The sequence below is a fragment of the Mus musculus genome, chromosome 5 (genome assembly GCF_000001635.26).
Source record: "Mus musculus strain C57BL/6J chromosome 5, GRCm38.p6 C57BL/6J".
NCBI classification, from domain to species: domain Eukaryota; kingdom Metazoa; phylum Chordata; class Mammalia; order Rodentia; family Muridae; genus Mus; species Mus musculus.
In genome coordinates, this window is record NC_000071.6 from 73,650,848 (window position 1) to 73,670,474 (window position 19,627).

The window sequence follows — 19,627 nt, forward strand, 5'->3', positions numbered from 1 at the left end:
CAGACCCACGGAGGAGGAGGAGGGCACAAAGCCCAAAATGAAAGTAGTAAAAAACGGACATTGGAGTCCCAATTTCACAAATGGAGAATTAAAGGCACTATGGGTGGAGGAATAAAGAAAGGGCCAAGGAAGTGGTTGCCAAAAAGTCTACTCAAAATTTTCATGAAGTTAACTTGCTTTCCTACGTACGCACTGCCACCCAGTACGGGGTGCAGCCCCGGGTTAGGTGCCCTGCGGTTCCCAGCGCAGGGTCCCACAGCAGCCCCCCACCCCAGGGTCTGGGTGTCCTCCAGAGGGTAGCACAAGTCGGAGTTTCGACGCTTCTGTGCCTTCGCCTCGGGCCCGTTACGCCACGGCGCTGGGTGGGAGGAGGTCGCGGTAGGGGTGGGTCCCCAAGGTCCCCAGGCTGGGAGCGAGGAGTGGGGGGCGGGGCGTTGCTCCGACGCTAGCCCCGGGTCCCTGGCAGCCGGCCGCCACGTCAAGGTTTGTTTAATAATCGCCGGGGTATTTATGGCCTGGTCGGCAGGCGGCTGCGGGGGAGCCAGAACAGCGCGCCGGGCAGGGGGGACCTGCCCGGTCCGACCCGAGGGGGAGGATGGACACTCCAGCCGCGTTCTGAGCCTGTGTGGAAGATAACATCCTTAAGCTACATCACCCCGTCGTTCAGCCTAAGCCACCCACTCCCTCGTCCCCTCTACTACTAGATCTCCCGGAGTCGGAAGCGCGAAAAAGCGCGCGATGGCAGAAAGCCTGAAGAAGCTGGCCAAAAGCGAATCTTTACAAGCACTGCAGGATAAAGTCACCTACTGGGTGAACGACTACAACGTGAGTCAGGGTGGGAGATCCTAGGGCTCACAACCCCACCGCTCTTGGGACCCTAACGGGGATCTCAGACTCCTACCCAGGTCAAAGAAGAAAGCCCCACCTTTATCGGTGGTGGGGTGACTCCAGCCGTAGCGCTAACCAGTATTCGGTAACCTTGGACACCCGCGGCCCTAGCAACAGAAGGGTAGCTTAGAGCTGCCAGCCACTCCCATTCTCAGGACCTTCCCCCCTCCTTCCCTTTTTAGGGATTCCCGGAGTGAACTTTCCCTACACCTGGGTGCTATTAAGGAAAAGGGGCACTTGTAAAGGTTGCACTTTTTGTTTGCCCGCTGGTCAGCATGGCTATTAGGGTAGCAGGGCAACTTCCAGGAGGTGCTGGCAAGGCTTTTGTAAGAAATTACTGTGTCACCAGCACACTGTCACACTCAGAAGCACACTCCAAACTTCATGAATGCCACTTCAGCGGTGTTTCAACAGCTGCATGTTGAACTTGGCTCTCTTCGATGGAAGTGTCTTCAAGAGGAGGCTCTGAGTTTTACCCAGGCGGGGAGCAGTCAGGAAAGTGACGGTTAGGTTCTCCATCTCTATGTGGCTACAACTAGCCAAATAACGTTTCCTAGCCACACTGGGTCTCAGCATCTTATCTGTTCCATTGTTGGGATTGGATTAAACAATATGTAAACTTACTTTCTAGATCTCATTTTTAAATAATGTAGATCATCTTGTTTCTGAATTTACATCTGAACGTATCCCATATCTTGTTAAGTGTAGTTTCGATTTGGATCCGTTGCTAAGCACAGTCCTGTAATCCCCCAAAGAGGTTTTTATTAGTACTAGGGAATCTTGACTTAAACCTTAAGATCTGTATTCCCTACAGCAAACTCTAGTTGTTAATAATGTTAGTTGTAGAAGACTATATTTATTAAAAAGCTGTAAACTGTGTTGGTTTGGAAGGTTAATTTTGCAGTGTATACTCCTATTGGCTTAGCTAGAATTAACTTTAAAAAAAAAAAAAGTCACGTATAATCCTTTAGAATCATGAACACAGTTAAAGCCATTCCCCAGTAGGAAACTTTAAAAGAAAGTGTGTAAATGGCTCAGATTAACTCTAAACACAATGCACACTTTCAAGTTTTCCCAACTAAGGATGATTCGGGCTAATACCTGAGTTAGCTTTGCTGCATGAAGTTCCTTCTCTGGCCCTCTTCATCTCAGCCTTGATTTGAGGAGCCCCACTGCTGCACTCACCACTGTGCTCTGAGACAGGCTTCTTTTCTTTTCAGAGCATATGGTGTGCCTTCTGTACTAGATGTGGGGATTATTAGCACTGGAAGCTATATTTTTAATTAAAAACATTTATTTTATGTGCATGGGTGTTTTGCCTGTGTATCTATCACCTGTGCAGTGCTTGCAGAGATCAGAAGAGGACACCAGGTCCCTTGAAACTAGAGTTAGAGATGGCTGTGAGCTGTCCTGTAAGTGCTGAGAACCGAACCAGGGTCTTCACTAGAGCAGCCAGTGAAGCCATCTGTCCATCCCTAATGGAGCTGAATCTTAATGATGAGCCTCAATCTGCAGAAGAAAAGGAAGGGTAGAGGAAGCCTCATGTGCAAGATTTAGGATTGGTGGGGGCTGGGAGGATCGACACCTGATGAAGCTGAGAAGGTGGGGGGTTGGGGGCAGATACCAGAGAGCTTTGAGGGGTGTGTTTGGGAGTTCAGCCTTTGTTTGAGGGCCAGAAAGGGACTCTGAGAGCATAATGCAGAAAGAAAACCACTTAGGATTAGGTGTATACAGGCCGTTCTAGTTGTCTTATGATGGGGAAATGGGAATCTCTAGAAAAAGGGTTTGGAGCTAGGTGATACTTGAGGCAACAGAATGTACGAATGAATCAGCCTGACATATTAAGCAGACAAGATGAAAGACATCAAGAATGACCCTTAAGGTTCATGTGAGAGCATGTAGTTTAACCACCTGAAATTTATGGTACATCTGTATATTTTATTGGCCACTTCTGCAAAAGGCATGAATCACCTTATGTGCAGACCTGAATTCTAATGACAATTACTGCTTGAAGATGTCATGTGAAATTCACCTTACATTAGAGTACCTTCAGTAGGTCAGCCCTGGCCTGAATCCCTCCTCCTTCTGAGATACTTCCATTTTCCCTCAAAGTCCTGTGGACTAAGGAGTTAACCTGAATTATTTCTGCCAAGACTTGACTCTGAAGAAGTGTGTTCTATAATTATAGTAGCAAATGGTAAATATGCTATCCTTGATAGCAGATCCTCAAGATAGGATAGATGACAAGTTGTTTTGTTTTGTTTTGTTTTGTTTTGTGAGACAGGATCTTGTTATATCCTGGGTTAGCCTCTAACTTGCAATCACTCTGCCTCAGCCTCTTGAGTGTGCTGAGTTTACAGGCATACACCACCATATCTTGCTATAAATGATATTTTTAAAAGTAAAATAATACATACAAGGACATTATAATTCAGAAAAAAATTTTTTTGTTTGTTTGTTTTAACAAAAGGACATGTAGCCCAGGCTGGCCTCGAAGTTAATTATGTAGCTAGAAATGAACTTGAATTTCTAATTTGCCTGTTTTCCCCCATTCATGCCCTGGGATTACATATGTGAGCCATTATGCACAGTTTATGAGCTGCTAGTGATAGAGGCAGGGCTTTTTGCATGGCAGGCACACATTCTCTCAATGGGGCCCTAGCCCCAAGAAAGATTGGGATATTTAATTTATGAGTGAGGCTGATGGGAAAGCTGGTAATATAAGAGGAGTTCTCTCTGTATTGCTCTTCTCTTACATTAAAGATAAGTGTTAAAAACATGGTATTAAATATCACCACACAAAAGGAGATTTTACTGAGGTGTGCCTTATGTTTGGTATAGAATTTGTGGTTGATGTCTGTCAATGTTGCTATGGTGTATTCCAACAGATTCCTTGCCCATTTTATCCACTCCCTAGTCAGTAGACTAACACGGTCTTAAGGAGGCAATCTAAGCACTAAACTTGTAGAGAACATATTGTATAGGGGTGCTAGTAAGAGAAATGTCATATGACCATAGTGCTATGGTTCCAGTCTTATCATCAGGCAGCTGAGGAGCGGCAGAGAGGGCAAGTACATGATACAGCATAGTGGAGACCTCTTCCTTTTTCAGAACCACCCTCTGCTTCTCTGTCTTCATCTCCCCCCCCTCCTCCTCCTCCTCCTCTTCCTCTTCCTCTTCTTCTTCCTCCTCCTCCTCCTCCTCCTCCTCCTCCTCCTCCTCCTCCTTCTTCTTCTTCTTCTTCTTTTTCTTCTGTTTTGCTCTTTACTGTCCTTTCTTCCTCACCCCACTTCTGCCCCAGCAAGATGGTCCTCCTTCTTGACCTGAGCGTGCTCTCCCCATCTTGTTTCTTCCCTGTGAGCTCACTTCCATGGGCTTCCACTCTCTCCCATACAAAGCCACACCCCCAATCCTTCCTCTTGAGTTGTGGTAGGAAGCATCTCTTGAATGCTGAGCTTGTGCCCAGTTGAGCTATCCTCTCTTCAAATGACCTAACTTCACTTTCCTACTTTGTTGAGTCTCTGGTGGTAAAGGTAGCCAAGGTATTGGGTTATTTTGAGGATTATCCTGTAAGGTATATGTGTTGAGAGGGAATAGAGGCTCTGCTAGAGACTCTCATAAGACATTTCTGTTTCCATCTGAGGGTCCTGTTGGGACCCTGAACCACCAAAGCCAAACTCATTGTCCTTATGTAATGCTAAGCATCAATGGGATCTTGGTTAATATAGATATGGTTAATGATGGAGTCCATGGCTACATTCTTCAACATCTGCCAGCCTGACCTCCCCTTCAGACTTACTCTCCTACTCCATCCCAACACCCAGTCGATGTCGTACACATACTCTACCTCTCCTCTAGAGTCAGTCTGACATGTCTCTTGAGATGCCCTCCCCTGTCTCCCCTTTTCCTCACCCCATTTCTCTTTCCCTTCCTCATCCCCAGAGCTGCTTTCGTTCAGCTCCTAGTTTCTGCCTACACAGAACACTTGATTGGTATAGTCTGGGATGATCATTTAGAGCCCATTTGCCTCTCATTCTCCATTCACTTCACCAGCTGCTGAGTTCATCCAAGTCAACATGCTTAATTTTAAAAGTAACTTTGGCACGGGGGATGCCAATCCAAGGCTCTAGGTAGACTAGGAGTCTGGGACTTATGAATGAATGAATCTGGAGACTCTGTGCTCTGGACAGAGTGTATTTTAATTCCTACCTTTTCTCTGTTTATCAGATGGTGAGGCTGTCTTGATAATGGGTAATTATGCAATGCTTTGTGTGGGGAGCTGGACATGTTGTAGCATGTCTTGGGATATCCTGGTTGAATATTTGAGGTGTGTACACAAACTCTCCTTTGGATACCAGGCACAGCATGTAAGTAGGTAGTGGGATGCCACAGACACACTTGTAATTTAAGATCTATGCTTGAAGAAGGCTGAGAAAGTTAATTGCTTCCTAAATCTGAGGATACAGAGCATCTCGTTTAAATGTTCTTTCTTAAAATAACTCATTTTATCAGTGGAGAATGGGATTTGAGCCCAGGGTTGCCTAATTCCTAAGCCCCTACTCCTTTCAATGCTACATACCGTCTCACAGCTGACTTCTGCTTCTTGGGAGAGCTGGGTATAGTTTGTTTAGATTCTTTTTCCTAACACACTGCAGGGTATTACCAGCTCTTCCATATGGGAAAATAGGCCCATTCAGCAAGTTTGGATAACTTCCGACATAAATCTATGTAGTTTGAACCCACAGGATTTATTGTTTGCTTGTGGTTCTGTTCCTTTTTTCCAGTGTTGGAATCGGTTTGAGGTTTAGCTGTGAACATTAAATAATGATCAAAGTTGAATATAAACTAAGAGGCCCACATGGCCTTCTAGTGTTTCATGGTTACTCCTGAAAGGATGCCTTATCCAATATGGCCCCATGTTCCTCACCAAACTATCTAGTTGTCTTATTTCATTCACAGGCTTCAGAACTTTCCCTAGCTTTCCAAGATGGCGGCTCTTCAGTGGACTTGATGCCCCTCCTGCTCCCTGCCATTGGTTTTCAGCTGGTAGACGTGGGCTTCCTTTTGTCTTGCTCCCCACTGCATCCCTTGCCTAGCAGAGTATCTTCTTGATGTTAAAGGAGGAGTTGTAGACTCTGCATATAATGTTAGAAACTCCATTTTAAGCACACGATGAATCAATCGGTAAAGCAGACAAGTCAACAGTGTGTATTGTGGTGTAAACGGTATCTTTAGTTCATAAGGGGATTTATTTATTTTTCTCTCTTTCAGGATTCTACTCAGTAGAATCATTGCTATGAAAATAATTCCCCAAACCTCAGTGGCTCACACACCCACAAAACAGCCTTCATAGCCAGTTGTCAGTTCAGTGCCAGTGTTTGTTAGGTCAATAGCTTTTGGGGGGTGTGTCTTGAGGGTCCACACTCCTCTCTCCCCTTAGAGATTTACCATGCTTCCTCTGCATTTAATGGACAGATCTGGAATCCAGAAACAAGATTTCTTGGGTGATTTTTCTTTGCCAGACCTGGTCATAGTACACATCACTTTCCAGACCATGAATTGAATTCAGTTCTAAAGCTGCATGGGCCACACAGTTCAATCCTGGTCACGTGTCCAGGGCACTATATTTTGGTGGTACCCAGCAGTCTCTGTCAGAGCCTATCAGAACTTGGTAGCCCCTGGATCACACAGGCTCTTGCCTATTTGCAGTGGGTTCTGGAAACCATGCTGTACTGATATCTTCTGTTTCGACGTTACAGTCAAACTCCTGTGATCAAAATCTAAATTATTGCATCGAACTCATCGAACAAGTTGCTAAAGTGCAGGCACAGCTCTTTGGGATCCTCACAGTGACAGCCCAAGAAGGTGAGAGCAGCTTCTGCTTCCCCCACCCTTATCCTCTTCGTGTGTGTGTGTGTGTGTGTGTGTGTGTGTGTGTGTGTGTGTGTCCTCTGGCTGAGATCCCTCCCCATCAACCCCTGCTGATCTTTCCTTTTCATTCTCTTAGGGGGAAATAATGAAGGCGTGGAGACAATCAAGTGTCGCCTTTTGCCCTTGCTGCAGACTTCCTTCAGTTCTGTAAACATGGGGAAAACGGCTGAGTCTGAGATGTGTGCTACACAGGTAGGGATGCCCAAGGACCACACAGCACAATGAAACTGAAACTTTCAAGATGGGACAACCAAGCAAAGTGTCCTCACTGGGTCCTCACTGGTAACTTTCAATGGTCAGTGTTAGCTTTTAGACATCATCTAAACTTCCCACACTGGAAAGACAGTATACATTGTAATTAAGGTATCTGTCTTATTACATTTCCTATTGTAATAGGAACAATTACAACAACAAGCTCCTCCAGGGTGGCTGATGTACACATCAGTGTATTTCCTTTACACTCTCGGAATCTGAAGGACCAAGCAGCATGGTGCGGACTCCAGGGAGCATCCCACAGGAGATAGCCTTACATTGGTGGCAGTGTGTATGGAAGGGAGTGATCACGTGGCAAGTCAGGAAGCCAAAACGTGGGAAGAGCTAGGCTCATTCCTTCAATAACTCTCTTGAGAATCAACCAGAGTCCCGTGAGAATGTCTGGCTTTCCATGTTCTAATTGCCTTTCCCATCAGGTCCTAAGTATCACCTGGCTACACCAGGGCTCAAGCTTCCAACCTGTGTACTCTTGAGAGAGACAGGATAGCTATACAGTATCCCATGGTGGGGAGTAGCTTTGCTTCCAAATGTTTAAATGGGTTTGTATAGATTCCTTCTAAGAGCGGAAGTAGTTAAAGTGGGCTGTTCTGACGAAGAAGCAGTAGCTGAAGGATTGAGCCAAACTGGAGAGAAACCCATACTCTATGCATATCTTGGGAAAGTTGTAAATTTTTATGTTTACTGGCCAATAGGGGACAATAATTTTGCCAATTTAATGATAGGCTCCCAATTTTAAAAATGTGGTAGGTATATAGAAACAAAACTGTCCTCTCGTTTTGCAGAGAACCTGGCACTTGGTAAGATTTCTCTCTACCTAGAGATGACAGTTGTCATTAATATTTTTTGAGGAAAGAGTTTTATTTCCTGTGGGTGTTATTCTGGGCACAGAGGTTAGGACGGTGCTTCAAACTCTTTTTTTATTCTGGGCCTAGAGATGGTATAGAATGGTGTTTTAAAGACCTCATTTAAAATCAAGTTGTAATTTATATTCAGCGAAGCCCACAGCAGATGCGTTTTGAACAAGGAACACACACACAAAACTCATTCCTGTACCGATCTGTAAATCATCAATGCCCCCTTTGCCACCCCCGCCCCTGTTCCTAGCCTGCCCTGTGCCACCTTCGAAGCAGCCACTGTTCTGGTTTCTGTCATTCTGGACTGAGGGCTCCTGCTGTGGAAGTTCACACAAAAGGAGCCATGCTCTTTTGTGGATGGCTTCTTTCGCTTAGCACAATGTTCTGGTCCGTGTCATTTTTCAGTGTCTGTATTACTTTCTTTTTCTTCCCAGGATTTCCAACTTAGAAGTAAAAACAGAGACAATTCTCCGGATCAGGACCAACATCAATCAGACAATGAATCGTTCTCAGAGACTCAACCAACCCAGGTTCAAGACGAGTAAGAGGAATGCAAGTTATCTTTTTTCAAACAGAATTGTTCTAAAATTAATTATGTTTTAAGTGTGGAAAGAGGACAATGGGTTATGTAAAATGTGGGTGTTTGCAAATAAGTTCATGTGCATGTGTGCGCGTGTGCATATATATGTGTGTGTGTATATATACATACATACATACATATACACATACACATACACAGTGTCTCTTCTTCATGTCTGTCTGTATTGTTCCCTTGACAGCTCATATTTTAAATAAAGGTCATTAGATACCAATCTGTTAGTCATCAGAGAGTATGCAGAAGGAGGAGGATTAAGGGGAAAAGATGAAGCAAAGTGGACAGCTGGGAACTGTAAGTGGGACAGAGACCCCTTACCAGTTACTGTCCTCTCTGCTGAGATAGAATATCTGACAAGAACCAGCTTAAGCAGTGTAAGGGAGAATGGGTTTATTTCAGCTCAGTTTGGGGAGTACAGTCCATCACAGCATCTCCCTTTCCATTTAGTCTGGTGGTTACTTCTTCCCTCTTCAGCTCACCCTAATCTAGATAATCCCTCACAGGCATGCCTTACATCCTAGGTTTTTTTTTTTTTTTTTTGACAAGATGTAGACCAAGGCTGGCCTTAAACTCAGAGATCCATTTACCTCTGCCTCCCAAGAGATAAAGATAAGATACAAACGCATATACCACCATTCATATGACTTATCTCTTAGATCCTGCCGAGATGATAAACAATGACCGTCACAGTGTCTATCTATAGTCCTCTTTTAAGGGAACATTTATATCTTGGAATAACTAGCTATTATATATTACATATAATACATATGATATGATATGATATAATATAATATAATATAATATAATATACACTATAATAAAGTTAAGCAATGCCAGGCAGCAGGAATAACAGTGTCAGGATAAGCTTCTGGAATCACTGCAAAGAAATTTCACACTTTGGGTCTGAACTCGAAGAAGGTAAGCAATTTATATGAGACACCATTCAACATGCTTAACTAAAACAGCAACAAAACCCAAAAAACCTCAATCCCCAGTGTCCATTTCATTCCTACCATAGACAGGACAGCGAGGAAGTCAGGGGTGGAATAGTGTGTGTCTCTCCATCTTTTTCTCTGATGAAATTCCCATTTTTTTCTTTCTACGTGGAAAAAAAACAATACAAATTTATTCTCAAAATACATAGAAATAGAAATGTAAAGGTGCACAAGTCCTATTAGCTCACTCTGTCCACATTTTGTCATACTTGATGCAGACAGACATGCTTTTGTGTGCTTATACCGCTATACACATCTATGCAGCAGGCAAATGTACACACACAAAAGCTGAGTTCCTCCGAAGGACTCTGACGGGTTTTGACCCATGTTAGCTGATCCTTCCATCTGCCATTTCTAGGTGGCATGGGTTTATCTTGTTTATTATAATCCTTTTTGTATAAAGTGTCTACTAAGTTCCAAGAGCCATTCCCTTCTGAGATGGCTTGCCTCTTATGGGACTCTCTCCCTGCTCTATTCTTGGGCATCCTGAAGGTGTGTCACTTGGGGTCTTGTATTGCCCTGTGGTCCTGTGTCCTTGTTCCCCTCTGGGCACTAGTGTCTTACGGCTGGCCTCTGAATCGGGGCTTGTCTGGTTCTGTTAGCTGGCAGCTGCTTCAAGTGATAAAGGTTCTATGTTTTCTCTAATTATAAAGGAAAGCTTCGAGAATCGGTTGAGTTTTGATGTCTGCCAGCAAAGATGGGCTGGGATTTCCTACTTCCCTTTAGTGAGTTGAATGCATCTTGCATCACTCTTAATGAGTGACAGGACCAGGAAACTGGGTTGTCTTAGCCAGTATTGTATAGCTGTGAACTGTTATAAGGTAAAGTATTTAATTAGGGCTGGTTTACAGTTTCAGAGGTTTAGTCTATGGTCATCGTAGTGGAGAACATGGCGACACACAGGCAGGCATGGTGCTGGAAAAGTACCTAAGAGTTCCACATCTGGATTCACAGGCGGCAGGAAGTGAGAGAGACACTGGGATTGGCTCAGGCTTTTGAAACCTCGCACAGCCACGCACCTGTCATTTTCTAGAGCCTCATTTTCTTGATCACTTCTGAGTGACTTGTTTCCTTCCAGACCTGTTCTTATCTTGCTTAGTTTTGTTTAAACACTTCTTTGGTTCTTATTCTGTTCTTTATTTAAGATCTCCCAAATGATGGAGTCTGAGTATCCTTTATCTCAGAAATTTACTAAAAAGAAAAAAAAAAAAAAAAGAAAGAAAAGAAAAAGGAAAAAAAAAAAAAAAGAAAGAAAAAGAATCCGCCACAAATCATTTGAATAAAATACATTAACCTGACTAAAACAGTTTCTAGCTCAAGAATGTATCCCTATCTGTCTTAACTATACTTCATGTCATCCAAACACGTTAAATGAGTACATGTGCCTGTGGGTGTGTAGTTGTGCATATACCCCATGCTGTATGTAAGGAGGGGACATATTTCCTCTTCACCTCTGCATTTTTCTTCTTGGTCCATTTTCTTGGCTACTATTCATTCTCTTCAGTTCTCTTTTAATTAAAAAAAAGTCATTTTTTTCATATCCCTTTAAAATTTGCAACAGATCCAAATTTTATTAGAACAATCTAATTCCCCTTCAACGTGTAATAGCCATATCAAGTCATTTCTAGTCCAGCACCCTTTTTGACTTCAAACATCCTGTTTATCCATTCATTCATTTCATCTTTCATATTTCACAAAGATTTGTGTCACAGGGACCTAAAGGTGCTGAGGGTAAAGATGGGAAACACATTTAGTAGTCTGTGGTGTGACTCTGAGGTAAATGTGCGTGACAGCCAGTGGAAGAGGAAGCACTGAGCTTGAGGGCCATGTCAGGTGGCGAGTAGCATGTCGTCGAAGGTGGGCTCACACTTTAGGTAGTGCTCAATTGCCTGGGATATGTGGGGTTGGCAGCGATTCTTGATCCCATTATTTCCCAGTCTGCCTCTTTCTCTAAGTAAAGATCTGTGTTTGTCAGTTTTCCACGGGTGTGACAAAATATCTGAGATAAGTACCCTAAAAGGAGGAAAAGTTATTGTGGCTCATGATTTTAGAGTACATGTGCTTGTGGGTGTGTAGTTGTGCATATACCCCATGCTGTATGTAAGGAGGGGACATATCTGCATTTTTCTTCTTGGTCCATTTTCTTGGCTACTATTCATTCTCTCACGGTCTCTGGGCCCCTTAACCTTGGACTTTGATGAGGCAGGATATAGTGACAGGAAGTTTGCAGTGAAGTACAATGCCTAACTTCGTAGTAGCTGAGCAGCGAAGAGAGAAAGAGCAGAGTCTTCGTATCCCATTAAAGGTGATGCTGCAGAATCGCCCAGTAGAGTTTCTAACCAGACACCAAGCCTACCACACTTAAGCTCTGGGCACACGTTTAAGATCTAAGCCATTACAGGAGCCCAAAATGTTCTATCCTTCATTATCTTTTCACTGAAAGACTTTCAGTCTAGAGGTGAGGGGCTGCTGGAATGGAACAGGCTCAACATTTCAAGAAGGTAAGTCAGAGATGTCACGGACCCTCTGTGAACTCAGGATGCCTTCCTATACCAGGGCAGCTCCATAGAGAACCACTGCTCTTCCGCTGATGTTGTGTAGCTCACTTTTACTCACTAAATGTAAATTCTCTAGTCAGAGAAAGAGGATGTGGCTTGATCGAAGACAAGAGGGCCCTGGATACTAATTCGGACCAAACTATTTAGAACATTGTGCTTAGAAAGTGATGGAAATATGTGGCACAGATCCACGGGATATGTGGATTCGTGAACTACTTTTCTCCTTGCTGTGACCAAATAGCTAACAAAAAACAATGTCATGGAGGCAAGGTGGTTCGGAGGCAAGGAAGTGCGTTCCACCGTGGCAGGGAATCAGTGTAGCAGGAACACCTCCCGCCTGTGGGAGCAGAACACTGCTTGCTCATATCCTGGGAGACCGAAGCAGAAAAAGAGGAATATTGGTGTGGTGCTGGCTTTTTTCCTTTTCCTCTGTTCCTCAGGAGTGTTTGGTGGTGGTGCCCGCATTAGAGAGCATCTTTCTCTCTCAGTTGATGGACTCCGGAAGCACCTTCGCAGACAAGCTCCTAAAAGAGCGATACCTCGGATGCTTCTCAGTCTATCAAGTTGACGTTAAATTTAAGTGTCATGGGACCGGCGAGATGGCTCAGTGGTTAGAGAGCGTTTTCTGACAAGCCCGATAACCTAAGCTCCACACCTGGGATCATTGTAGAAAGACAGAAATGACTTTCACAAGTTGTCCTGTGACCTCCACACATGCATGGGGACATGCTCGAGTGCTCACACATTTGTAGAAAAAGAGAATTTTAAAAACCAACCATCACCAATCCAACTCTAGCCAGCCTGATGCCCAAGCTCACCTCTTGAAATCATAATATTTTATCCTGGCTTCCATGGTCTCAAGCTGCGCTCAAAGTGCAAAAAGAATTCAGTTCTTCTCTAAGAGTCCCCGGAGTCTTAAGAGTTCTGGAATTGTTCAGAAGCCCGAGTTTGAAGTGTTCTCTGAGACTCAAGGAATTTCATTGACCCATATAAAACAAAGAAGCAAGTCCAATGACTTCAGTAGATAGTGACACAGTAAACAGACTCATTCCTTAAGGGTATGAGACGAAGCATAGGAAAAAAACAAGGAAGACCAGATAGAAGCAAGACAGACCTAGCGATTCCAAACCAAACCCTGAGGCTCCATGTGTGGCATCTGGCATTCTTGAGGGATCATCTAGGCTCCCGTGGTTTTAAGGGGGTAGCCCCATTTTTCTGGTATCTCTCATATTCTGGGGTCTTCACTGCAATGTGAGCTGCACCTTCACAGTTTTGTGCACAGTGCACTCCGGAGCTTCACGCAGACAGACCAACCTTGATACATACACATTGCCTGCTCTCACTGGTTTTCTGGATCCTTGGTATAAACCTCTATGCCTCGCTCATTCTTGCTTCTTGTATGCCTGCCATACCAGTACCAAACCAAACCATCACTATGTGGCTAACACCAAATTCTCCCACCACCTTGAGATGTAACCTGCACCCTTGAGCCACGGTGCCTTCTCAGCTGAACTCAGCAGAAAATGAAAGCACTCTCATGTTCAGCTGTTTTTTTGTGGGGCCTTGTCTTGAAAGTCTTGTCTTCTCATGCATTCTCCTTTCAAATAAATTTGTATTAACATACCCAGGATTTCTTGTTGGTTGGGATCTTGTCTTCTAGGCACCTTTTGTATGGTCCCTGTGCAACAACCAAAGTTCCTCTTTCATGATGCTAATGTACTCACTCTCCACCAGCCCGGTCTTCAACTTTATCTGGCTTCCAATTTCCCCCCCCAGCTAAACAGCATACTTCCGTTTGTAGTCTTACAATCAGTTTATGCCATTCTTCAGCAAACTGCATCAATTCGGTCTTTTATGCTCCATGGCCCACTCTCACTGTAACTCTGGGGGAACACAGAGTAACAGCCATGCCGTAGTCTGGATAGTATGCTGTCCTGAGATTTCTTCTACCAAACAAACTGGGCACTGTTAAATTCAGCCCCAGGGCCTGGGCAGAAGGCAGCCAGATTCTTTGCCAGATATGAATGGCTTCTAGCCTAATTCCCCATAAAGTCCTGTTATTTTGAAACCTTGCACGCAGATCCTGTCCATGCGACCATGCTCCACACTCCACAGTGGTCATATCTCCATCCTGGTCCTCTGAGGTCTTTCTCCAGACCTCCAGTTCCACATTCCCACTTTTTAGGACCAATTTTTGGAGTTAGATCCTTTACTCAGTGCTGTGTGACTAAATACCTGATGTCACAGTTAGGGTTTCTACGGCTGTGATAACACATGGTCAAAATCAATGTGGGGAGCAAAGAGTTTATTTCATCTTACAGCTTGAAGTCCATCATCTAGGGAAGTCAGGACAGGAAGGCACGGTACCTAACAGCAGGAGCTGATACAGAGGCCATGGAGGAGTGGTTCTTATTGGCTTGCTCCTCATAGCTTGCTCAGTCTGCTTTCTATAGCACCTACCTGCCTAAGGGTGGCACTGCATGCAGTGAGCTGGGCCGTCAAAGAGCAACCTGGTGGGAGTATATTCTCAGTGGAAGTTCTGTCTTCCCAAATGACTCTGGCTTTTGGCAAGGTGACATAAACTAACCAGTGCACCCGAAAAGATGAAACTTAGTGGAAAATGTTTATATTGGCTCATGCTTTAGGGCGTTACAGTCCATCACAGACAGGAAGACATGATGGAAGGATAAGGCATGGGAGGCATTTGGCGGCTGCTTGTTCATGTCTTCACAGATCAGGAAGTAGAGAGAGGAGAGTGCTGGCCTTCAGTGGCTCTCTTTCCCCACCTTTAGTTAGCCCACAGGACACTCCTGACTCTGTTAAAGGTCATTCTCTCCCCTTTCTAGTTAATCTTCTCTGAAAATATCTTCATAAACATACCTCGAAACGTGTACTTCACCAAAGTGTTTCTTAATACAGTCAGGTTGGACAAAAGAATTAATCACCATATTGGATGAGTGACTATTTTTATTTGAAAATGTACTAGAAAAATAAATGCAGCCCAGTGTTGCAAGTAATATTTAAAAAAACAAAAACAAAAAAACCAGCACGTTCCCGCACATGTGCCAGCAACTCTCACCCGCTGCGGCCCAGCTGGCTCGGTCTCTACCGGTCTGCAGGGCCAGAGCTCCCAAGTTCCTCTTACTGTCACTCAATGACCGTCCACCCCACGGTCAGCCACCACAGCACCTATCTACCTGGTAGAAACAAAATTCTTGAAGTTTATAATTAACCAATCAGATTTATGTATCAATACACAAGATGCCAATACAATAATTTCAGAACCAATTGATAGTGATAAAAGTTGCCCACTTAGATTAGACAAATTATCCCAATATTCTAACTTTTATGATATCATAAGTACCTGTGGCTGGTTAAAGTCGCGCTGGTTCATGTCTGCCTCCATTTTGGCCTTCCTCCTTCTCTGTCTGGAGATGCTCTCTGTCTCTGCATCTCTTAGCTCCGCCTCCCTTTTCCCTGTCCAATCGCAGGCCTCCCGCTGCCCTAATGTAATTGGACAGGGGAAATCCTGCGACAGCCCCATAATGAAAAGCAGCAAGACTAGGAACTGGTATACCGTATAAAATGGAGATCTTACACAGAGAAGCTACCTGGGGACTGGATGGGAAGGGGAGATGGCATAGATGAGTTGAGCATTTATCTATCCTTCACCATGTGATGCTGATAGATACCACAGGCTTTTAGGGACTAGCTCTGTACTCTGTTTGACCAAGCAAGGGACGATAGCATGTTTCTGTCCCTCCCAGTCCATCAGACTGTTTGCAATGGTCTGAGGACTGAGAATCTGATGTTGTTTAAGGGAAATTTATAACACAGGTCAGAAGTTCCCTAGAAAAACCTATCCCTCTGCCAATTTGGAAAGATTTTTAGTTACTGATTTTTCTTACAGTCTGGCTGAAAGTGGAAAGAGTCTTGAAGGAGCCAAGAACGGATCAACCATATCCCTCCTGGCTGCAGAGGAGGAGATAAACCAGCTAAAAAAGCAGTAAGAAAAAAAGAAAAAACCCTATAAAATTCTTGCAGCTGCTACTGAGACATTGACTTTAGCTTTTCAGTCATTTATTACAATATGAAACCTCCCCTCCCCCGCAAATGAGGCAGGGCTTTTATGAATATTTTTTTCCACTACAAGCATGTCTTACTGACTATGAGAAATTTATAAAGTGTAGCATAGTATCCAGGAACCTAAAGCCCCACCACTTTCGTGGATCTTATGGTTTTCCACTTGCTCTTTCTTACAAACAATATATCGAAACACCAAAGAGCAGTGTGGAGCTCTATGGTTTTGGACTCTACATTTTTATTTTACATTACTTTGTTTGATCACTGAGAAAAAAGTAATGCTGAAGACAGTTTCAAATGGGTTTATCATTTTCAATTGTTTTAGTTTTTTTTTCCATGTTGAACACTTTCTTGGGTACTAACTTTTAACAATGCATGCAACATTGGGATAAACTTTTGTTAAATCTTAATTTAGACTCCAGACTAGTTCCTAAAGTTCCTATTGATTATTTTTACAGAGGAACATTGAGCACACATCCTCTATCTTCTCTTAATTTTGATTCCCTTGAATCTTAACTTTGATGTCCCCCTCCTACTTCCAAAGGAACAAGTAGGAAGTATATTTATATGCACACACACACACACACACACACACACACACACACACACACCTTTTGATGCTTGCCACACATATTTTAGCTTAATTTAGTCTCCATGCATGTCCCAGTGTTAGTTTGTTCTAGAACACTGTAGGCTCACCAGGATGCTGTTGTGGTTTCTGCTTCTTTTCTCCCTGGCCCCTCATTTTGACCTCTTACATCCTGGTTAACACACCATCTTGAATTTGTGAGTGATAGCACCCAGCTGTCTTCTGCTGTTTCTCATGCACCTTTAAACGCCTCAGTGCTTCTGACTTCTCTCCATCCTAACCAGTCCCTCCTCTTTTCTCCCCTCTTCCTCGGTGGTCAGTTTTGTCACTACAGGTCCTCAGGGCTTTTTGCTTCTGTTATACAGTGGTCGCACCTCTTTGGATCTTAATGTGCATGCTGATTTTATTTGTAACATTTTTATCTTCATGCTCCAGTAAGTCCATAACTCCAGCTAGTCTTGCATAATCTTCCTTCACACTCTGTTCAAGAAATGAGCTGGTGGGAGGAAGGCATTATCCCAGTGTTGTTGGCCTAAGTTTTGAAGGTCAATGGATTTTGGAGTTTTGGTCAACAAAGATGAGTCTCCTTGTGAAACACTCCTATGTTCTCAGGGGACCCACATGAATAGTCTTTCTTTAAGAAGCTTCCCCTCAATCCCCAGGAGGCTGTAGAAGTGGGTGGGATCCCTGTCTCTGCAATCTTGTTCTTTGCTTATTGTACGTGTTCACACATATTTCCTAGAGAGTTTATCTATGTGATGATGACACGCTGACTGGAGACAGTTGTTCTCTTCCTTCTCTTTCTTCCTTTTTTTTTTGGTTCCCCTCCCCCACTTTGTAGAAAACATATTCCCTTCCCTCTCTTCTATTTCCTTTCCTTCTCACATCTACCTTTCCCTCTCTGTTAGGCTCAAATCTCTCCAAGCTCAGGAGGACGCCCGCCACAAAACCTCGGAGAACCGTCGCTCTGAGGCCTTAAAAAGTGATCATCGATCAACCAAACGAACCCAGGACCAACGGCCCCAAGACGTGGTGTCCAACTATGAGAAACATCTGCAAAATCTGAAGGAAGAGATAGCTGTCCTGTCTGCTGAGAAAAGTGGTCTCCAGGGGAGGTCTGAGAAACTCTCATGGACTCTTTCATTCCTTTTGATTTTTTTTCTTTCTGAGTTAGTAGTAAGTCGGCACAGCCAGAGAGTACGAGAGTGGAATCAAGCCCCTCCGTGGCCTGGGAAGCTCCCATTTGTAAAGGGGTGACCTTCTGGAACTGCATCTTTCTATCCAGAAAGAAAATGGCTGAGAGCTCTGACTTGTCTTGATAGCAGTCCAGGTTCAATCACAAGGTCCCGGGAAGTTCTTGTATGCTGTGTTAGTTCAAGAAACCCTAGCATCTGACTTCAGTGCTAACTTTGGCCCTTGCTGCAGGAGTTGCCCCTAGATGGTCATCGAGGGTTTCTGGTTTCCCCTTTGAGAAATGACTAACACTCAAAGCTAGAGACACAGGGTGACTAAAAAGATAAATTGAGGTGTTCTCACGAAAGGGCTTTGTGAATTCTAATTCACTGGGTAAATATGATGTATTGTTTCTGATTTCTGGGGGCCTTTGAAGTCTTTGGAGACAAAAATGCAGTCCTCCTGCCTTCCACAGGCCCAGTGGAGAGATAATCCTGCCAGCCCCCACCACCACTCACTCGTATGTGTGACGTTGTATGGTGCTAGTGTTTGTGAAGTATGTGTGGAGAAGAACACTTGTTTAAGAAGTCCAGGAACAAGGGAAGAAGGAATCGGTCTTGCCCTGCTGATTCTTGTTACTCAACAACCACAGGTCTGCCAGGAGCCCATCTCCTAGCACAGGCACCCGCAGCCACCGTCGCGGCCGCAGCCGTAGCCACAGCCGCAGCCGCAGCCACAGCCGGTCCAATAGCCCCTGCACCACAGTGGCCAAGATCAGAAGCCCGTCCCCAAACCGTGCCAAAATGTCCAGCGTGGCTCGCAAAGCTGCTCTCCTGTCCCGATTCAGCGACGCCTATTCCCAGGCCCGTCTGGATGCTCAGTGCTTGCTGAGGCGTTGCATCGACAGGGCAGAGACGGTGCAGCGGATCATTTACATCGCCACAGTGGTAAATGCGACATCTGCAGTCCTTGAGGCGGTGGGAGATCACAAAGTGAACGGTGCAACCTTAAAAGGCTGGTGCATCCTGAAATCACTGTGGAGGGAGGATTGCCGTCTCCCCATCAGTTTCGTATCTCCCTTCTTTTCCTCCCATTCTTCCATTATATATATTTGGGAGCTATTTGGTTTTTCATGACTGTTAAAAATATTGTATACATTTATTAACGCTTATGTTGCTCAGACATCTATTGCCCTATTCATCACACAACACAAGACTATATCAAATGTGTCCATGTTAAACTGATGGATAGCATGCCATTTACGGGATATGACTACAGGAGCACACAGTAGGGCTACTGCTTTAAATGATTATTACTTATTGGTCTTCTGCCAGTCTTAGTAAACTAGTGGATAAGTTAGCTCACTCTTCAACTTAAGTTATTCGTGAGTTACTAAAGCTGGCAAACGTTGTCAGCGATTCGATTTTCACAAATTTAAAAGATACTTAAAATATAATCCTTGGTTTCCAAAGTGAATACATTTGTCCTAGGGGAGGATGGCATCTTAAGATCCCATTATAAGAATAAACATGAAAACTAAACTAAACTAAACTAAACTAAACTAAACTAGACTAAACTAAACATTGTGTTAATATGAGAGCAGACATATTAGAAATCCTGGCTTTATTCATTTATGTCAAACATCAGCCAAGTATGGGCCACATCTGGCTTGTGCCTAAGAACTAAGC

At 44.1% G+C, this 19,627-nt stretch overlaps 1 protein-coding gene and 1 long non-coding RNA gene across 7 annotated transcripts in view; one reads left to right on the forward strand and one right to left on the reverse strand.

Moving 5' to 3' along the window:
• Positions 1-132: 132 nt before the first annotated feature.
• Gm34902 lies at positions 133-1,007 on the reverse strand. The gene is made up of 2 exons (XR_377025.3): positions 926-1,007; positions 133-621 (listed from the first exon to the last, which is right to left on the reverse strand). It is a non-coding gene; the product is annotated as a predicted gene, 34902 (long non-coding RNA).
• Spata18 (spermatogenesis associated 18) overlaps positions 533-19,627 on the forward strand; it is a 28,205-nt gene continuing 9,110 nt past the window's right edge. For 3 of the 6 annotated variants that reach the window (XR_003955716.1, XR_001784752.2, XM_006504155.3), the window contains exons 1-7: positions 610-825; positions 6,648-6,753; positions 6,896-7,011; positions 8,381-8,487; positions 16,005-16,100; positions 17,675-17,881; positions 18,592-18,886. Coding sequence is in view for 4 of the 6 variants with exons in the window: in XM_006504155.3 (XP_006504218.1) it covers positions 739-825; positions 6,648-6,753; positions 6,896-7,011; positions 8,381-8,487; positions 16,005-16,100; positions 17,675-17,881; positions 18,592-18,886 (1,014 nt within the window). In the remaining 2 variants the exon portion in view is untranslated. Of the gene's footprint in view, positions 826-6,647; positions 6,754-6,895; positions 7,012-8,380; positions 8,488-16,004; positions 16,101-17,674; positions 17,882-18,591; positions 18,887-19,627 lie in introns of all 6 variants that reach the window. The other 3 variants (XM_006504159.3, XM_006504160.3, NM_178387.3) reach the window with 2 other exon arrangements.